Source organism: Acanthochromis polyacanthus, chromosome 9, assembly GCF_021347895.1.
Source record: "Acanthochromis polyacanthus isolate Apoly-LR-REF ecotype Palm Island chromosome 9, KAUST_Apoly_ChrSc, whole genome shotgun sequence".
NCBI lineage: Eukaryota > Metazoa > Chordata > Actinopteri > Pomacentridae > Acanthochromis > Acanthochromis polyacanthus.
Genome location: NC_067121.1, coordinates 39,400,981 through 39,420,423, shown reverse-complemented (window position 1 = coordinate 39,420,423; position 19,443 = coordinate 39,400,981). Strand labels below are relative to the sequence as shown.

At 40.6% G+C, this 19,443-nt stretch overlaps 1 protein-coding gene across 1 annotated transcript in view; it reads right to left on the bottom strand.

The window, feature by feature from the left end:
* Window positions 1-19,443, bottom strand: part of LOC110965151 (piezo-type mechanosensitive ion channel component 2) — a 132,327-nt gene that overhangs the window by 12,844 nt on the left and 100,040 nt on the right. The window contains exons 32-46 of the mRNA XM_051952952.1: window positions 17,069-17,172; window positions 16,118-16,216; window positions 14,055-14,175; window positions 13,889-13,966; window positions 13,196-13,362; window positions 12,439-12,632; window positions 11,095-11,262; window positions 9,767-10,498; window positions 7,629-7,887; window positions 6,586-6,765; window positions 5,309-5,618; window positions 3,791-3,923; window positions 1,511-1,658; window positions 1,213-1,424; window positions 644-802 (exon numbers count right to left, since the gene is read on the bottom strand). Coding sequence (XP_051808912.1) covers window positions 644-802; window positions 1,213-1,424; window positions 1,511-1,658; window positions 3,791-3,923; window positions 5,309-5,618; window positions 6,586-6,765; window positions 7,629-7,887; window positions 9,767-10,498; window positions 11,095-11,262; window positions 12,439-12,632; window positions 13,196-13,362; window positions 13,889-13,966; window positions 14,055-14,175; window positions 16,118-16,216; window positions 17,069-17,172 — 3,064 coding nt within the window. The remainder of the gene's footprint in view (window positions 1-643; window positions 803-1,212; window positions 1,425-1,510; window positions 1,659-3,790; window positions 3,924-5,308; window positions 5,619-6,585; window positions 6,766-7,628; window positions 7,888-9,766; window positions 10,499-11,094; window positions 11,263-12,438; window positions 12,633-13,195; window positions 13,363-13,888; window positions 13,967-14,054; window positions 14,176-16,117; window positions 16,217-17,068; window positions 17,173-19,443) is intronic.

Sequence of the window (19,443 nt, the reverse complement as noted above, 5' to 3'; positions counted from 1 at the left end):
AAGCTTTCAGGAAGAAAATTCCAATAATTCCTTAAAAGTTTCCCTTAAAAGTTTTATTTGAAAAAAAATCCCCCAAATTTTGGAAGAAAATTCTTAATTTTTTTTTTTAAACGAGTAAAAATCTTCCAAAAGAATTTTGCTGGATTTTGGTTGATTTTTATGTGAATGTTCTTAAAGAAAATATACATTTTACTGATATACATGTAATCATTTTAGATATTTTTAGGATTTCTTAGGAAGATTTTTACTCATTTTTTGAAAATATTTACAAGAAAATTTTTGCCAGATTTGGGCGATTTTTAATTTTTCTTAAAATTAATCTTTTCAGGGAAACTTTTAAGGAATTCTTGGAATTTTCTTCCTGAAGGTTTTGCAAATTTTCAAATATTTGAGGATTTCTTTTTGCTGAATTTTTGGATTTTGTTCAAACAAGGAAACAATATTTTTTTGGTGTGCATAAATGAGGACAAAAGGAGGGTTAACATCTAGAAATAGTGAGTTTCCAAAAGCCCACAGTGAAATAAAGACACCTTAAAGAATAACTCTCTCGAGTACAGTTTCTGAAGAGCTCCGGGTTTCATCTTCTGTTTGTTCTGACCAGAACCTCGGACCTGTTTGTCCAGCTGGAAGAAATGAAACTCACCCCTGGAACAGGAAGAGGTTGACATAGTTGTAGCTCTTCGTGAGGAAGTTCCCCAGGACACGGGTGGGATAACCACAGCGGATCTGATAGGCCGACAGCCCGAAGTAGATGCACTTTACGAAATACCACATCTGAGCCACGGTGTTCTCAGCGAAACGCCTACGAAAGGAGGGACAGAAAGACGGCTGACAAACTGAACAAGGAATACAGCAGATGTTTAAACAATGAAAGGACTTCTAAAGTTTTCAGAAATGTTTTGGAAAGTGATGGGACATGATTCAAAAAATGAATATAATTAATCACATACAGAGACTTTTTCAGATGGACAGTATTCGTTTAGGCACATTTCTCAGCAGCGAGAGGAAAGAAAAAAGGAATCCAAGCGTTGCTCAGAAGGTTTACACACCGCTCATGGTGCACGTGAATGAAGTGTGTCAACAGCTGGACACGTGTTGTGTGTTTTTGTGACCACTAGGTGTACATTTAAGATTTTTCCATGGAGCAAAAACAGGAGCAGAAAAGAAACTCCAGCTGAATACATCTAACTCGAGGTCAGATGAAGTTCTTACTTTGCTGTGACGTGCGGCAGGATGAAGAACATCCAGAAGTGGATGCCAAACACCAAGACGACCTGGAAGATGACTTTGCCCATCACAGACTTTCTGAGGTAGAGGGCCCGGTCCACCACCATGGTACCAAACTGGATCAGGACCATGACCAGGAAGGGTCCCGGCACCTGATCCTCCGACAGAGACGACGTGATGTCCGCCGCCGAGTGTTTCTGCAGGAAAGGTTTCAGATAAAAGTTCATTCTAAGTCATGAAGTAAATGTGAAAGTTCTTCAACATCTAAGAAAAGCAAACTCACACCAAACGCCCAGAACCCAAACACGATGATGATGAAGTCGACTGTGTCAGCGAGGAACATCAGCACATAGACGTCTGTGACGGCGCTGTATTCTGGATGGATCAGGTTATAGAAGAACTGCTTGATGGGAATGTAGAAATCCATGAACCTACAGAGAGCAGAACTCATGTTATTAATGAGCAGATGAAAAACAGACGAAGAACAAAAGAAGAACAGATGAAATACAGACGAAGAACAGACGAAGAACAGATGAAATACAGACGAAGAACAGACGAAGAACAGATGAAATACAGACGAAGAACAGACGAAGAACAGATGAAATACAGACAAAGAACAGATGAAGAACAGATGAACAAAAGAAGAACAGATGAAATACAGACGAAGAACAGATGAAATACAGACGAAGAACAGACGAAGAACAGATGAAATACAGACGAAGAACAGACGAAGAACAGATGAAATACAGACGAAGAACAGACGAAGAACAGATGAAATACAGACAAAGAACAGATGAAGAACAGATGAACAAAAGAAGAACAGATGAAATACAGACGAAGAACAGACGAAGAACAGATGAAATACAGACGAAGAACAGACGAAGAACAGATGAAATACAGACGAAGAACAGACGAAGAACAGATGAAATACAGACAAAGAACAGATGAAGAACAGATGAACAAAAGAAGAACAGATGAAATACAGACGAAGAACAGATGAAATACAGACGAAGAACAGATGAAATACAGACGAAGAACTGATGAAATACAGACAAAGAACAGACGAAGAACAGATGAAATACAGACGAAGAACAGACGAAGAACAGACGAAGAACAAAAGAAGAACAGATGAAATACAGACGAAGAACAGACGAAGAACAGACGGAATACAAAGAACAGACGAAGAACAGATGAAATACAGACGAAGAACAGACGAAGAACAGATGAAATACAGACAAAGAACAGATGAAGAACAGATGAACAAAAGAAGAACAGATGAAATACAGACGAAGAACAGACGAAGAACAGATGAAGAACAGATAAAATACAGAAAAGAACAGACGAAGAACAGACGAAGAACAGATGAACAAAAGAAGAACAGATGAAATACAGACAAAGAACAGACGAAGAACAGATGAAATACAGACGAAGAACAGACGAAGAACAGATGAAATACAGACAAAGAACAGACGAAGAACAGATGAAATACAGACGAAGAACTGATGAAATACAGACGAAGAACAGACGAAGAACAGATGAAATACAGACGAAGAACAGATGAAGAACAAAAGAAGGCGGTCTAAAGAGGTCTTGGTTTGGACTAGATCAAGAAAAGATGTTCTGTCTGACAATCTGTGTTTCAATCTGATGTCAAGCTTTGATTTTAAACCTCTGAAACCCCCTAAACCAGCACACAGGGATAAATGGATGGATGGATGGATGGATGGATGGATGGATGGATGGATGGACGAACAATAGATAGATAGATAGATAGACAGATAGATAGACAGATAGATAGATAGATAGATAGATAGATAGATAGATAGATAGATAGATAGATAGATAGATAGATAGATAGATAGATAGATTTCAAGAAATTCAAGAAACTGTAAAACTGTTAAAAAAAAAAAAAGGAAAAAAGGAATGGCTGGATTTTCAGCAAAGTTCTAGTACTAAATATTTACAGTAATGTGCCATTCTGTAGGGAAACTTACCCAAATCTAAGATTAAAATCATCATATTTAATTAAAAATGTGCCCAAAACAGAGTTTACAGAGGAAAAATTGTGGGCTAGACAGAGCAGAGAGCAAGTATGGAAACACATTAAGAATAGAAGTAGTAAAACATCTCTATTATGATGACACACATTCTAACTGTAAACTGAATAACGTTCCAGAAAACATAGGAAATGCTGCCAGTGAGGAAACCACTGGACATATTTTGAGAAAAAGTTCGTATTTCAGTTACTATTCTTGACATAGTATCTCAGAAACCACTCGTTCCGTCATGATTAAATTTAGAGCAATTACGTGTTTTGATTGTCTGTTGCAGCACTTACAAAAAGGACACTGAAGGCCTGCCGGGAATCCTGTAATTAACGGTCTAAATTTAGGCCTCTGAGAGGTTTTATCTGATGTGATTTTCCACAGAGCATCTTCCATCGTTCATCCAGAATACTTGCTGAGCATCACTTCTCATCAGAGCCGTCATAATGTCAGACTTTCTAGTCAAAGTGTGGTGTAGTTTATCAAACCAAACATGCAGCTTCTACGTTTTATCGTACCGCTTTATGACGAAGGCCTTAGCTTTGAAGACCTGCTCCCTCAGCTTCTCTATGATCATCTCTTTGCGGGTCTTCTGATGGACGCTGGCCTCGCTGCCGTCCTTGCGGCTGCTGTTGTGGGAAGCGGTACTTCCTGTGGAAACAATTTACATTTTGAGCTGTAAATGAAGCGTGAAGAGTCGCTGACGAAGCCTGAGAGTCGCAAACACAAAACCAGTCCAAGGGTTAAGTCTAGAGAGCACAAGGAACCACGTTTGTGATAGAAGTTCTACTGTTTACTGTTAGAATCCATATTGTTGGAATAATGATGGCTGTGCTCGCGACCAAATATTGCATCCCTCAAAGGGAGTGGTTGAAGGAGGATGACTACTTTCATCAGTTAGTCTTTTTTGGTTTCCTACGATGCCAATTTCGATTTATGATGACTTTTTATTTTGACAAATTAATTTCTTCACATAAAGAAGTGGCAAAAGATGGTAATATGTGTGTGAGAGATGTAAGAAGAGTATATGGTCACTGTATGATGGATTTTGTCTGTTTTTTGTCTAAATTTTGTCGTTTTGATCATAAAGTTAAATACTATATCATCAGTTCCGGATACCTGAGATGGACGATTTGTGCCTTTTTGTCGATCGACTGTGATCTTTAGGTTGTAATGTGGAAATGCTAAATTGAGGCTACACAAGCTCAACTAACCAGTGTAAAACTCCCCAGGCTGAAGAAGAAGAAGAAGAAGGATAAGAATATGAAGAAAAAGACAGAAGATATAAGAAGACAAAGATGAAGAAAAGGAAGAAGAAGAAGTAGAAGAAAACGAAGTAGAATCAGAATAAGAAAAAGAAGATGAAGAAGATGAAGAAGACAAAGAAGACAAAGGAGAAGAAGACAAGGAAGAAGAAGATGAAGGAGATGAAGAAAACAAAGATAAAGAAGAAGATGAAGAAGACAAATTAAATAAAGAAGATGAAGAAAACGAAGAAGATGAAGAAGACAAAGTAGAAGACAAAGAAGAAGATGAAGCAGTAGAAAAAACAAAGATGAAGAAGAAGTAGAAGAAGAAGAAAAGAAAATGAAGACTAAATAGAAGAAGACAAAGAAGAGGAAGGAGAAGAAGACGAAGATGAAGAAGAAGACAGAAGATGAAGTAGAACAGGACAAAGAGGAGGAAAATGAAGAAGTAGAAGATGAAGAAGCAAAGAAGAAGAACACTGTCAAAGGTAACATTAGGATTCAGGACAAAAACATCAGACAGTCTGCAGAACGACTAGCCTTGCATAGTAAAATGATAGCGAGGGTACTTTCCAACCTCAAAGATCTTGAGATCATCACAAAAGAGGAGTGGAATAAAATCCCAGCAGAGACGTGCAGGAAGCTCGTTGAGAACCATTTGATTGATGCGGTGGCAAATAAAAGCATCACCACCGACGATCAATAATTCTGGACGTGGTATTTTTAATAGAAAAGGCAAAACAACCATCAAATAGCCATTTAATTGCAGGAAATAGCCAGAGCCTTTACCTCTCTTGGACCTTGCCGATGAGTGGAGGGATCGATGAGACAGCGAGCCTCCGCTGGAGCTTTTACGTCTCTGGTAGGTCTGCTGTGTTGGGAAATGAACCTGGACGTGTCCTGAATCTATGGAGGTCCCAAAGTTTAAGGACCTCAGAGTGTGAGTGGAGCTTCTCCTCTCACTGATCAACGATGAGGCAGGTTCAGACTCCTTCTCACTCTCCTCCTTCTCCTTCTCTTTTCCTTCATCCTCAGACTCACTCTGGCGGGAAACCTCCTTCTTCTCTTTGGGGTCGTCTTCATCCCACAGCCCGTGGCACTGGAAATACGAAGAAGAGGTGATGAGATGCAACGGGAGTGCCTCTGAATGAAAGACCTAGAATCCAAATCTATGCTATGAGTGCGGCAGAATGTTTGTCCCACAATAGGTTCAACCCTCGTGTCGTCCTGCAGGTCAAATTGACCCATTTTAAGTTTGAAAATGTGGGAGAAAAAAATATATTTTCTTCTGATGTCCACATTTTCAATATTTTAGGGAAATTTTTGAACATTTTTTTGGCAGGAAAAAAGAAATGTTAAAAATGTTTCTTTAAGAACATTCGAGAAAAAAATCAAACAAAATCCAGCGAATTTCGCAACTATGAAGCCGTCAGTCACTCAGCTGTGACCAACAACCACAAAAATTCACTCTGGGTTCTGGAGGCATTTAAAAACAGGAAAATATGGATTGTTTTATGATTAATAAAATAAAATAAATGTTTGTATTTATATAGCGCTTTTATCCAAAGTGCTTCACATGATACATCACATTCACCCATACATGGTGGAAGCTGCCATGCAAGGCGCTAACCACGACCCACCAGGAGCAATTAGGGGTTCAGTGTCTTGCTCAGGGGCACCTTGACATGAGCTCGACAGGCCGAGGATTGAACCGGCAACCTTCCAGTTACAAGACGGCCACTCTACCCACTGAACCATGCCACCCAGTGTGTCATACTGCACAGAGGAGAATTTTATTTTTTCTCTTCTAGTCACGGGTGTGCTGACCATTGATGACTTTATACTGCAGTGAAAAAAGAGCCCAGAGCAAGAAAAAAAAAACCACTTCAGAGGTTAAAAGGGTTCAGACATAAATGGTGCTTTAGAGAACTTTCAGCTGGATGATAACTTCTGAACAACAACGGATGTTTATACTGATTGTTGGTTGAGCTCTTTATAAAGAGAAGCGCTGAATACTGCATCCTGAAGCTTTTACTGATATTTACATTAAGGCAGACACCAGATACCTTCAGGATGGACCTGTGGAAGAAGAGAGCCAGTAACTGGACCAGGTCATAGTGGACGTAACCGTCTTTCTTCTCCACGCCGATGATGTTGGGAGGGTAATACGGCTGATTCTTGAATTGGTTGCTCTGATTAAAGGGGAAGAAGCCAAACTGGAAGAGGTACTTGATGACAATGGTGACCTGCAAGGAGAACAGCATCAGTAGTAGTGAGGATTTCTGAGCTGCAGACCAAGAAAAACCTACAGGGTCAATCTACAACTGAGAGACTTTTAAAGTCCCTGGGATATATCTGGCATTTAATTTTATTAAAAATTAAAAAAAAATAATCACTTATGAATAAAAAATGACTGGATATCACTAAAATGTAAACTAAATAACTGTCTGAATTTAACACCAATCACCTTCTAATGAGCTAAACAATAATAAAATGAGTTTATTCAGAAATAGTTTGGATTTTGTTCTTTTATTAAGTTGAGATAATCAGGACAGACATTTCTTTTTTGGCAATATAACAAATTTCATATGGAAAACAACAAATTAAATCTCTTTCCACTAAGTTCCCCGTTACAAAAAACTCCTCTCCAGGAAGTGTGTTAATTCCAGATCACATGACCTGCTCCACATGATGTCATTTCCTCCTGAAGAAAAGACTGGCCAGACTCCAAGGCTTTCTGACTTATTTAGTATAAAGTAGTCAACAGGTTTACTACAAGATCTTTAGAAAGAACTTTACATTTCAATTTTACTCAGCTGTATATATAATATTTAATAGAATCTTTCTCTAAAATGCCATGTGGTGTTTGGTTATGGGCGGCCATGTTGATTTTAGGCCTGAAAACAGCAAAAATGTGAACTACGATACAAAAAGTCCCATCATTGTATATTGACCCTACAAACCAGAACAGGAACGCAGTCAGGCTCCATGCTCGAGCTCTATTCTGAAACCAGATGTCCACCATTCCAAAAACGCTGTCAAAAACTATCGATTAAATGAATACAGCTTGCAGATTTCCTCTGAATGATACCTCTGTGTGCGACTGTACCTCTGTGTAGACGATGGCAGTCATCCAGTAGCGCTTGCTGGGCCGAGGCACCGACAGCATGGCCCAGAGGAAGATGGAGATGGGGAGGACCAGAGTGACGCAGGAGGCTGACACCATGTGGTTGATGATGATGACCAGGTAGCACACGAACTCCGAGCGCGCCACCAGCATGTTGTAGAGGGCGTAGCAGAGCTGCAGGATCAGAGGCTGGCCACGGTAGAACTTATCCGACTGCTCCAGCTCCTCGTCATAAAACATCCTGGACAGGCAAAAGGAAGCATCGATGAAGTACTAAACAGATACAGGAGGTCCTCGGTTTACAATGTCCGCGATTTACATCGTTTTGTCATTACATCAGGACTTATTATGGTCGGTCCTCGGTGTACATACAGCATTTCGTTGTTACGTCAGAACTTATTACGGTTGGTCTTCGATTTAACGAACATCGTTTTGTCTTAACGTCAGAATTTACCACGGTCGGTCTTCGATTTAACGCACATCGTTCTGTCTTTAAGTCAGAACTTACTACGGCCGGTCTTCGATTTAACGTACATAGTTTTGTCTTTACATCAGAACTTACTACTGTCAGTCTTTGATTTAAGGTACGCTGCTTCGTTGCTACGTCAAAACTGATTACAGTCGGTCCTCAGTGTAACATACGGCATTTTGTCGTTACGTCGGAATTTATTACGGTTGATCCTCAGGTGTAACGTACAGCATTTTGTTGTTATGTCATCACCTATTATGGCCAGTCCTCGGTTTAACGCACGTTGCTTCATTGCTCCGTCCGAACTGATTACAATTGGTCCTCGATTTAACGTACGGCATTTCGTTGTTACGACGGAACTTATTACAGTCGGTTCTCGCTTTAATGTAAGTCATTTTGTCGTTACGTCGGAACTTAGTACAGTCGGTCCTCGGTTTAAAGTACGGCGTTTTGTCGGAACTGGTTCAGTGGAACTAGTTGGCGAGCAGAGTGGATAAATACCATATGTACAGTCGTCACACAGTGCTATAAGACAGCTTTGTTTACATGTTCACCTGTATTTTCCTCGCTAGTTGTGTTTCAGTGTGAGCTAATGACTTGTTTTCGGTACTATAGTTGTAAAAATGTCTAAACTGATTGATATTGTGATGCACATAACGGCTTTGTTTTTGTCACGCCCACAGCCTCGGGCTCTAGATAGTGGCAGCGCTCTCCCCTCCCCCTTCCTCTGTTCCAGCCAGGTGTGTACAGGTTCAGCTGGAAGCGGCAGGTGTACCTCATCATACAATCAGCCTGATCAACGTGAGCAGGTGGGAGATGATACAATCACCACTCTCCAACCATAAAATCAGTCTACAGTCACTACTCAATGCTACACCGTGAACAACCACCGGTTATTCTGAGTCTCTCCTGGTTCCTGTTGATCCTGGCTAACTCTTGTTTGCTCTTCCCAGTCTGGTCTCTGCCTGCTCGTGCCTCACCTTGGACCCCCCACCACAGCCGTTGGCCTCCGTAACCCTACAGATTCCTGGACTTTTCCACCTCGTGCATCAGACAGCTTGCCAACCTTGGGAAACTGCCTGCCTCAACCACACTGCCTGCAAACGCCAACTTCCCTCCCCGACTCCGGACCCCCAACAACAGCCACACTTCCCTTCATCTCCCCCTGTCAGCTAAGTTCTTTTTACTTCCTGGTTAAATTTACCAGTTGCTTTACAGGTAATGTAGTTCATGATTTCCTGTCTTGTTTTTCTAATCTATTCTCTGATAGAATAGTTCTTGTAACTCCTGGTTTATCTCAGCAGTTGATACTTGGCTCTGTTTAGCTCGTGTTCTCTGTAATAGCTTGTTAGTCTCTCCTTCCTGGGTCTTACCTATTGTAGGTTAGCTTATGTGTTTTTCTGACATTGTGTAATTACCCACCAGTCCGCTAGTAGGCCTTAGTGTCCGTTCAACTTCCATAGGTATCACTTCCACTTGTACTTCATTGTTTAAATTACTAGTCTTTGCTCTCTGTCATTCACTTATTGTAAATAAACCTTTATATTTTTACATTCTTGTGTCGTTTCTCATTTTTATAGTGAACTTGCAGCAAAGCATCTGAGACCAGCAGCTTTTGATTTCTTAGGGGCTGAAGGTTAAACTCACTTACTTGTTGAGCAGCAGATCGCTGGCAGTCAGCTCGGTGGTCATCGAAGGCAGCATGATGTCAGACCTGCTGTCTGAGCGGCTGTCTGAGGTCATCAGCATTCGTCTCCTCCTGTCCTCCATGTCGCTGTCGTCGTCGCTAACCTCCAGACGGTCAAAGCTGACTGCTTTGCTGTAGCTGGGAGGTATGTCGGCGTCAGATGTTTTGGAAGCATCTGTGTCAGGAGTGTAGAGGAGCCCAGCCTGGGATTCTGTCTGCATGAAGTCCTGCTGTCCTCCATCTTCACTCTCAGTGATGAAGTCCTTCTCCTGACCAGAGGGACCAGACTCCGTCTCTTCCGGCCTTAAGGAGGGGCCCTCATCTGGACCAAAGGACTCCCAGGGAGCCTCCTCTCTTTCCTGGTCCTCTGGTACCTCAACTCTCTGTAGCTCCTCCACACCTTCCACACCTTCCTCACCTTCCTCACCTTCTACACCTTCCACACCTTCCACACCTTCCACACCGTCTTCACCTTGATCACCGTCTTCACAGTCTTCCTCCTGCTGCTCTTCTTGTTCCTCCACAGGTTCTCCATCACTCCAGTGTTCACCTTCAGCCTCCTCGCTCTCATCCAGCTGCTGGGACTCCCAGGGAACCTGCTGCCGCTCTTCACCCTGGTCCTGCTCGTCCTCCACTTCTTCTATGGTGTCTGTAGTTCCCTGTCTGGAGTAGAGCATGACGCACTGGGTTGTCTCGCTGCAGAGGGTGAAAAACACATTAATAAAACTATCAAACTACTACTATTAATGTACTGTATGTTTACTGTATTTTCATATTTTTCTGTATTTTTAGTATTTTTTACTATATTTTACTGTATTTTTTCTACATGTTTCTGTCTTATTGCTATATTTTTACTGCATTTTCACTATACTTTTACTGTATTTTTACTATTTTTTCACTATATTTTTACTACATTTTTATTATATTTTTACTGTATTTTTTATAATTTTTTTACGATATTTTTTACTACATTTTTATTATATTTTCACTGTATTTTTTAAATAAATTTTTACTATATTTTCACTACATTTTTATTCTATTTTTGCAGTATTTTTACTACATTTTTATTCTATTTTTGCTGTATTTTTACTATACTTTATTACACTACCATTCAAAAGTTTGGGGTCACTTAGAAATTTAGGTCATCTTCAGGTTTCTGACAGGAAGCAACAAACTAAAGTCATGCGGTGATGCAGCTGAAGTTCAAACCAGCGCTGAGGAGATGCAGTGATGTGAGTCATGTGAGTGAGACAGGTGTGCAGATGTTCGATGCAGGAGGACTTGTGCAGCACCTGGAGATGAAGCTGCTGCCACTGTCCATGGACGAGTTGGACATGTCCAGGCCGTACATCTTACGCAGCTTGGGCCTGGCGCGCTCGCTGGTTTTGGGAATGAACTCTGCGTCCAGGTCGTCCAGGGTGGACTGGCGAGAAAACAGCGTGGTGGCCTCGGTGAAGGCGCTGAGAGGAGGTGAGAGATGGGAGGATGAGGGGTGAGAAGGGTGAGATGGATCTATGTTATTTTACAGAGACAGGTGGTATAAAAGCATCTAATCCAACCACAGCGTTAGATCGATGAAGTGAAGAGTTTGGATGAAGTGAAAAATGTAAAACTACATTCTACATTTTCCCCAATAGAACCGAATGAGATCAGGACAGCTTTGAACATCTAAGAAAGGCAAAATCTGTGTATATTTTAACTTTAAACCTGCCGATGGGTTTGAAAGACACATTGTCTTTTTAAACAATCACCAAAATAGCAGAGGAAACTGCGAAAAGAGGAAGAATAAATCAAATTTTCTTGAATTTATCATGTATGACTTTTCCAAAGTAGTTCTGGTGGTGGTTTGTGGTGGTGGTTTGTGGTGGTGGTTGGTGTTGGTGGTTGGTGTTGGTGGTTGTTGGTTGGTGTTGGTAACTGGTGGTTGGTGGTTAGTGTTGGTAACTGGTGGTTGGTGGTTGGTGTTGTTGGTTGGTGGTTGGTGTTGGTGGCTGGTGTTGTTGGTTGGGGTTGTTGGTTGGGGTTGTGGTTGGTGTTGGTGGTTGGTGTTGGTGGTTGGTGTTGGTGGTTGGTGTTGGTGGTTGGTGGTTGGTGTTGTTGGTTGGGGTTGTGGTTGGTGTTGGTGGTTGGTGTTGTTGGTTGGTGTTGTGGTTGGTGTTGGTGGTTGGTGTTGGTGTTGGTGGTTGAACTGAAGAAGCCTCTTGGATGAGAGGTGAAACGTCTTCAAGGAACTTTCGTAAAGTGGATTGATTTAAACTACTTTGGATAACCATGACCTCAATGAATGAGAACCTACACAGACATGTATGACTTTTGATTTTGGGGAATTAACCAGATTTAGGCTTAAAATCCCGATATTTCATTAATATCACCAGACTCAACTACGACCAACAGTCGTGACAAAAACTCAAAGAATTTGTGAGTTTTTTGTGTGCTCAGAATCCAGCGCTCGTCATATCCAGAGGCCTAAATACACTCTCAGTCGCAGCGCCACCTGGTGGACATGCGTGGATTCGCTGACCAGCACGGACGTGAGCACCCGGTCCAACTGTATTTTATGATCCCTACCTAAAATATCCTTCAGCTTTTAAGTCGGCATGTCCTGAGGAGCAAAGTTATCTCCATCCCAAGTGTACCTGGATATGCTGTCTCTAGAGGCCGTGGAGTCCTGACTTTCCATCTGGTATCTTCTCCGCCTCCTTTGCACCCTGCTGGAGCCCGAGGCCGACCCGTCCTCGCTGAGCTGATCCATGCTGGCCTGTCTGGACATGTTGAGCCTCATGGCCTTCTGGTAGTAGACGTGGATGCTCTCTCTGGACGGCACGTTGCCCTGGAAGGAGGAGATCAGTTCATAGATTACTGGGGATGTCCGATATTTTCTTTTTTTGCCGATAACCGATATGCCAATATTGTCCAAATCTCAATTTCTGATTTGGATATCAACCGATTATATCTTCTAGTCATGGTTGTGTTGTTTCCATGGAGGTGCAGGATTTTATGTTGTGGTGAAAAATGATCCCAAAATGAGTAAAAATGTGACATGAACAAAAAAAACCAACATAAACACCTTGGAGTCCACAGCATTAAACACGTTTTAGTACGTACGCTGCCTATAACTTGTGCTATTTTGAGATTGTTTTTAACATTAGCATCTCCAGGTCAAGTGCTGAAGTGTTTACAACCTGAAAAATTCAAACAAAATCACATAAAACAACATAAAAACCTACAAAATACAGTAAAAGTTATGAGTCAGGAAATCACTGGACTGATTTTGAGGAGTAGTAATGACACGGTTTGATATGAAATAATGCTAATAAGTGTGCTAAGGACATTGAATGAGCCAGTAAATAGATTCATTTTAACTTAAAGACGAGGTCATGGAGGTTTCCGTACCTTCTTGACCTCTCTGGTCAGCATGCAGCGCTCTATCCTCAGCACCGTGGAGATGTCGATGTACTCCCTGCACATGTCGTTCATCCACTTAGTGAAGCTGTCCACCGTTGTCTGGAAAAGCACCCAGGTGAACTTTATGATGTTGAACACTCGCTTGATGATGTTGTCTGAGGGAGGGGAAAAAACGCGGAAGAGGATAGTTTAACCATTCTGTTGTTCTCATTTACAAGCACCAAAAAATATTGTTTCCTTGTCTGAAAAAAATTCAAAAAATCTGCAAAAAATTCCTCAAATTTCTAGAAATTTGTAAAACTTTCAGAAAAAAATTCCAATACTTCCTTAAAAGTTTCCCTTAAAAGTTTAATTTTTTTTAAAAAAAATCCCCCAAATGTGACAAGAAAATTCTTGTAAATATTTTCAAAAAATGATTAAAAATCTTTCAAAAATTCTAAAAATATCTAAAGTGATTACATAAATATCAGTAAAACATTCACATAAAAATCAGCCAAAATCCAGCGCTTAAGAAACATTTTTAATGTTTTTTTTTCCACCAAAAAATGTTCAAAGATTTCCCAAAAATGTTGCAAATGAGGTGAAGTGGTTCCAGATTGAATGCTTCCAGTGTGGTGCTTAGAATAAGTCAGTCTTTAATTCCTAAACATAATAAAACAACGTTCTTGCAGAGAAGCCAACCTGGACCACCGGCCTTCTTGTTCTCTTCCGTCTTTTCCTGCCCATCAGAAAGCTCTCCGACCTCGATGGTCACATGACCTGCTGAAGTCCAGGAAAGAATCTTGTTGGTGTTTAAAACAGCAGAAAGCTCTTTTTTATTTCCTCTTCATCACCAGGACCTGCTTACCATCCTTCTTGCTCTTCCGTTTTCTAACCCCCCTGGTGTATTTCTTCCAGAACTTGCGTCTGTCTTTGGCCCGAGCCCTCAGAGCAGCTTTAGGGTCGGTGATCCAGGCGTGGTAGAGGAACTGCAGAACAGACCACGGCAGATTAGTTTCAGGAAAAGGATGTGAGGCAGAAACGTGAATAATGCAGTAAAAGGGCAACAACAAGCAAAAAAAAAGAAATAAAAAATCTAAACTTAGGCTGGTTAAAAAAACTTAAATACAAATGATCTAAACCAGCGGAGTCAAACTCATCATAGTCCAGGTTCCACATTCAGCCCAGTTTGACCTCCAGAGACCAGTAAAATCACAGCAAAATAACCACTAAACAAACACAACTCCTAATGGTTCCTTTGATTTAGAGCAAAAATATTCACAAGACAAAATAATACAAAAATGAGACACGAAATGACACAAAATGAAACAAATAGGAGACAAAAAGTTAGACAAACGACAAAAACGAGACAAAAAAATCCACAAATGACACAAACAAGAAACAAAATGACAAAACAGTCGACTAACAACACAAGTGAGACAACAAAACACAAAACGACACAAATGACGCACAAAACAATGACTAACACAAAACAATGACTAACACAAAACACAAAATGAGAAAAATAAGACAAAAAAACACAAGCAAGACAAAAAGGAAACAAAACGACTAAACAATAATCTAGTATTTTACTTCATGATCTAAACAACTTGCCATGGTCTAGAAATGATTTTAAATTTATAGTTTTACTCGTTTACAATCTGCAGTTAATGTCTTCTCTGTAATTTTTACACTTTGAGGGCCGGATTGGACCCTCTGGAGGACCACTTTTGGCCCACAGGCCTCATGTTGGACCCTCTGGAGGACCGCTTTTGGCCCACAGGCCTCATGTTGGATCCTCTGGAGGACTGCTTTTGGTCCACGGGCCTCATGTTGGACCCTCTGGAGGACCGCTTTTGGACCATGGGTCTCATGTTGGACACCCCTGATCAAAACTTAAGACTATTTTCTAAGGCTGACCTTAACTTCTCAATAGGGATGTCCGACATTGGCTTTTTTGCCGATAACCGATATGTCGATATTGTCCAACTCTAAATTTCCGATTCCGATATCTACCGATATCTGTGGGCTGTTTAACTAGTTTTAGATAACGTCACATATCTCCTGTGGTGGGATTAACACATCATGCCTCATTTTATTGTGATGCTCCATTGGATGCATTCTCAGATGGAAACACTGTCTGAGCAAAGTAAGAAAACTACTTCAACTGAAGTTATAGAAAAAATGACACATTTATGCCTTTTTTTTTACTTTTAATTGTCTCAAACAATAATTCACACTCTCCCTCCCTCTATGAGTCGGTAAATGCCGGTAAATCCAGGTGTTATTTTATCGGTTTTCATGATGAGCAAAAAAAAAGCCGATAACGATATTGACCAATATTACATTTTTATGCTAATCAGGCTGATAATATCAATATTATCAGACATCCCTAGTCATAGTTGATGCAGCAGCTCAAGTGAAAATAAATGCTTTTTCAATTTCACATTAGAGCTCCTTGAGTTTTGTTTTGTTGCACTAATTGCAAATAATAGTTTATTTTTGTGGTGAAGTTGACACATCAAAATCCAGTCAATGCTGTTTTTACGTTTAGAAATGAGGTTATGTTCATGTTTAAGTAATCTAATGATCAGCCTCTATAAGTAACAGTAACGACATTTGCATTAAAATGAGTCATATTAATGTATTAAAACATGCGTCACCATCAGCAGAACCTGAAACCAATAACAGCCATCAAACAGCAGATAATGGAGCAGCAGAGCACACAGAAACACAAACACTTCATGCCCATCAGCCAGAACAAAGCGTTTCCCTTCCAGGTCATATTTGATGATTTCTGTCCGATCGGTGTTCCTGCTGCTGTGTAAACACACAAACTATCTGTTGACAGCACTAAACATGAGCTGGAAGGGTGCTGTGCTGTTATTTGAGCCGGCAGACGTTCACACAGCATCAGACGGTGGTCAGTACCTTTCCTGCCTTCACTACGTACTGCAGCACAGTTTTAGGCAGCTTAATGATAGATCTGGGCAAAGCCAGAACAGCGGAGACGAACTTCCCGATCGCTCGCTGAAGAGGAGGACAGCGTGGGAGAGTTAGTGGGATCAGCTTTCACACTGTTAGACACAGAAGAGGCTGAATGTGTGAAGAAACAGCAGAGAGGAGAGGATTTCAGAACAGATTATGAGTGTTAGTGTTCAAAACCAGGAGTCACAGCGGAAAAAATACAAACAAAAGCCCAGATTCTGTTATTTCATCTCAAAAAATAAGAATAAATGTATTTCATCTAAAAAAATAAGAATAAACGCATTTCATCTCAAAAAATAAGAATAAACATATTTCATTTCAAAAAATAAGAATAAACGTATTTCATTTCAAAAAATAAGAATAAACTAATTTAATCTCAAAAAATAAGAATAAACATATTTCATCTCAAAAAATAAGAATAAACATATTTCATCTCAAAAAATAAGAATAAACGCGACTGTATAGGTAAAATTACACGACGATGAACTGCAGTGTTTCGTTTTTACCCATCTGTAGGTGTGTGGGAGGTGAGTGGGAGGGTTTCTGCAGCATCACATGAGAGAAACAGATCACAACATAATGAAATAAAGTCCTTCTGCGCTCCAGTGAAGTGCTATGAAGTGTCATGTCTACGCAAGGCTGCGAAAACTCTATCAACATTTACTTACTTGTCAAAAGTGGTACACGCTAAGAAAATGTCACTCAGTGTTCTGTGTTGTAAAAAAAAAAGCAACGCATCCCTTTTAAATTTTAATTTGCACGTTTGTTCCATCTGTCACGCAAAACAGAGAATTAGAAACAGAAAGCAAAGTGCCACATCTTCAAAAACCAATAATTCGACCCTGTGAAGTAATATTTTTGCAACAGATACATCCAGAAGGAGAAAGGAGCCACCTGAAACGCTGACTTTTTGGGCGGCTCCTCGTCTTTTTTCTCCTCCTCTTCCTCTTCTTCCTCGCTGTCGGTTTCAAACAAGTAATAGTCTCCACTTCTAACCACTGAGGGGCAGAAGGCAAAGTGTTGTTACAGTCAGACAGAGGTTAAAGTCACTTTTTTAACCCTCGTGTTGTCTTTGGGTCAACAATGACCCAGCCGCTATGTTTAATAGTGTAGAAAAACCGACAAAGTGTAGAAAAACCCCTAAATGACTTTTTCAGCTTGAAATTCGAGGACTTTTCCATGCTGCATACTGCACAGTGTCACTGTATGGAATGTAAGGAATGCAAAATAACTACAAAACAAAAAAACACACACACAAAATCACAGAAAAAAGATAGAAAACAACTTCAAAAGACGCAAAATCACCACAAAACAAGGAAAATCATGACAAAAGCATGCAAGAACCACCACAAAAGATGAAAATCCACCACAAAAAGATGCAAAAGCCACCAAAAAATATGTAAAACGATCATAAAAAAATGCAAAATGGCCACAAAAGATGGAAAATCGCCACAAACAGATGCAAAAACCACCACAAATGGCTTCCATTCCATACGATTCCACTGTACAGCGTACGCTACACGGTTATTTCCCTTCAAAAATGCATTTGAAGCTGCTTTCTGTACATTTCTGGTACTTTCTTGACACATAGAAGTACTACTACTTGCTGAACAAATAATGTTTACACCTGTGCAGCACTTTCAGCAGCAATAATAGTGACAATAAACCTCTACTTTAGTAAAGACAACAGTTTGAATGTGTGTGATGTAATAAAAAGAAGTGGCATCACTGATTAAATCCAGTCTCTCTGCCCTCTGAAGACAGAAAAACCAGACATTCACAAAGTGTGTGACACAGGACTGGTAGGTTCTTTATGTAAAATGAGACTTTTTTGTTGAAAATTCAATGAAGCTGCTCTGTTTTAGAGGCTCAGTGGAGGCGGATCATTTCTGAGGAGAGATCAGGATGTTCAGACAACACGAGGGTTAATACAGTCATGGATAAAACCATTGGCACCACTGGAGTTTTTCCAGAAAATACACCGTTTCTCCCAGAAATTGTTAAAATTTCAACTGTTTTGGTATACACGTGTTTATTTCATAGAAGAAAAAAGACAAAACTAACATAATTTTACACAAAACTCAACAAATGGGCTGGACTAATTGTCGGAACCCTTTTCAAACTGTGGGTAAATGATTTTATTTCAAACATGTGATGCTCGTTTAAACTCACCTGTTGCAGTAACAGGTGCCGTAATCTAGAAATCACACCTGAAGCCAGTTAGAATGTCTAAAAGTTGACTCAACCTTTGTGTTGTGTGTCTGTGAGTCACACTAAAATAATGGAGAGGAGAAAGAAGAGCAGAGGAGTGTCTGAGGATTTGAGCAGCAGAACTGTGGGAAAATATGAACAATCTCAACGTTACAGGACCGTCTCCAGAGATCCGGAAGCTCCTTTGTCCACTGTGTGTAAAATAATCAAGAAGTTTATAACTCATGGAGCTGTGGCTGATCTCCATGGATGGAAGAGAAAAACTGATGAAAGAAAGAAACACAGGACAGCTGGAATGGTGGATAAACATCCTCAGTCAACATCTACACGAATCCAGGCTGTTCTGCAGACTCGGTTGGTTGGATAGATGGATGGATGGATGGTTGGTTGGTTGGTTGGTTGGTTGGTTAGATGGATGGATGGTTGGTTGGTTGGTTAGATGGTTGGTTGGTTGGTTAGATGGATGGTTGGTTGGTTGGTTGGTTTGATGTTGGACGGATGGTTGGATGGTTGGTTGGTTGGATGGTTGGTTAGATGGATGGATGGTTGGTTGGTTGGTTAGATGGTTGGTTGGTTGGTTAGATGGATGGTTGGTTGGTTTGATATTGGACGGATGGTTGGATGGTTGGTTGGTTGGATGGTTGGTTGGTTGGTTGGTTGGTTGGTTGGTTGGTTGGTTGGTTGGTTGGTTGGTTGGTTAGATAGATGGTTGGTTGGTTGGTTGGTTAGATGGATGGTTGGTTAGATGGTTGGTTGGTTGGTTGGTTGGTTGGTTAGATGGATGGTTGGTTCGATGTTGGATGGATGGTTGGATGGTTGGTTAGATGGATGGTTGGTTGGTTGGTTGGATGGTTGGTTGGTTGGTTGGTTAGATGGATGGTTGGTTGGTTGGTTGGTTGGTTGGTTAGATGGATGGTTGGTTGGTCATTCGGTCGGTCAGCTGGGTGTTTGGCTAAAGAAGCAAAAGTGTCAGCTCAGACCAAACGTGATCGTCTGAATGAGAAGAAGCTCTGTGGCAGGAGACCGAGGAGAACCCCACTGCTGACAAACAGACATAA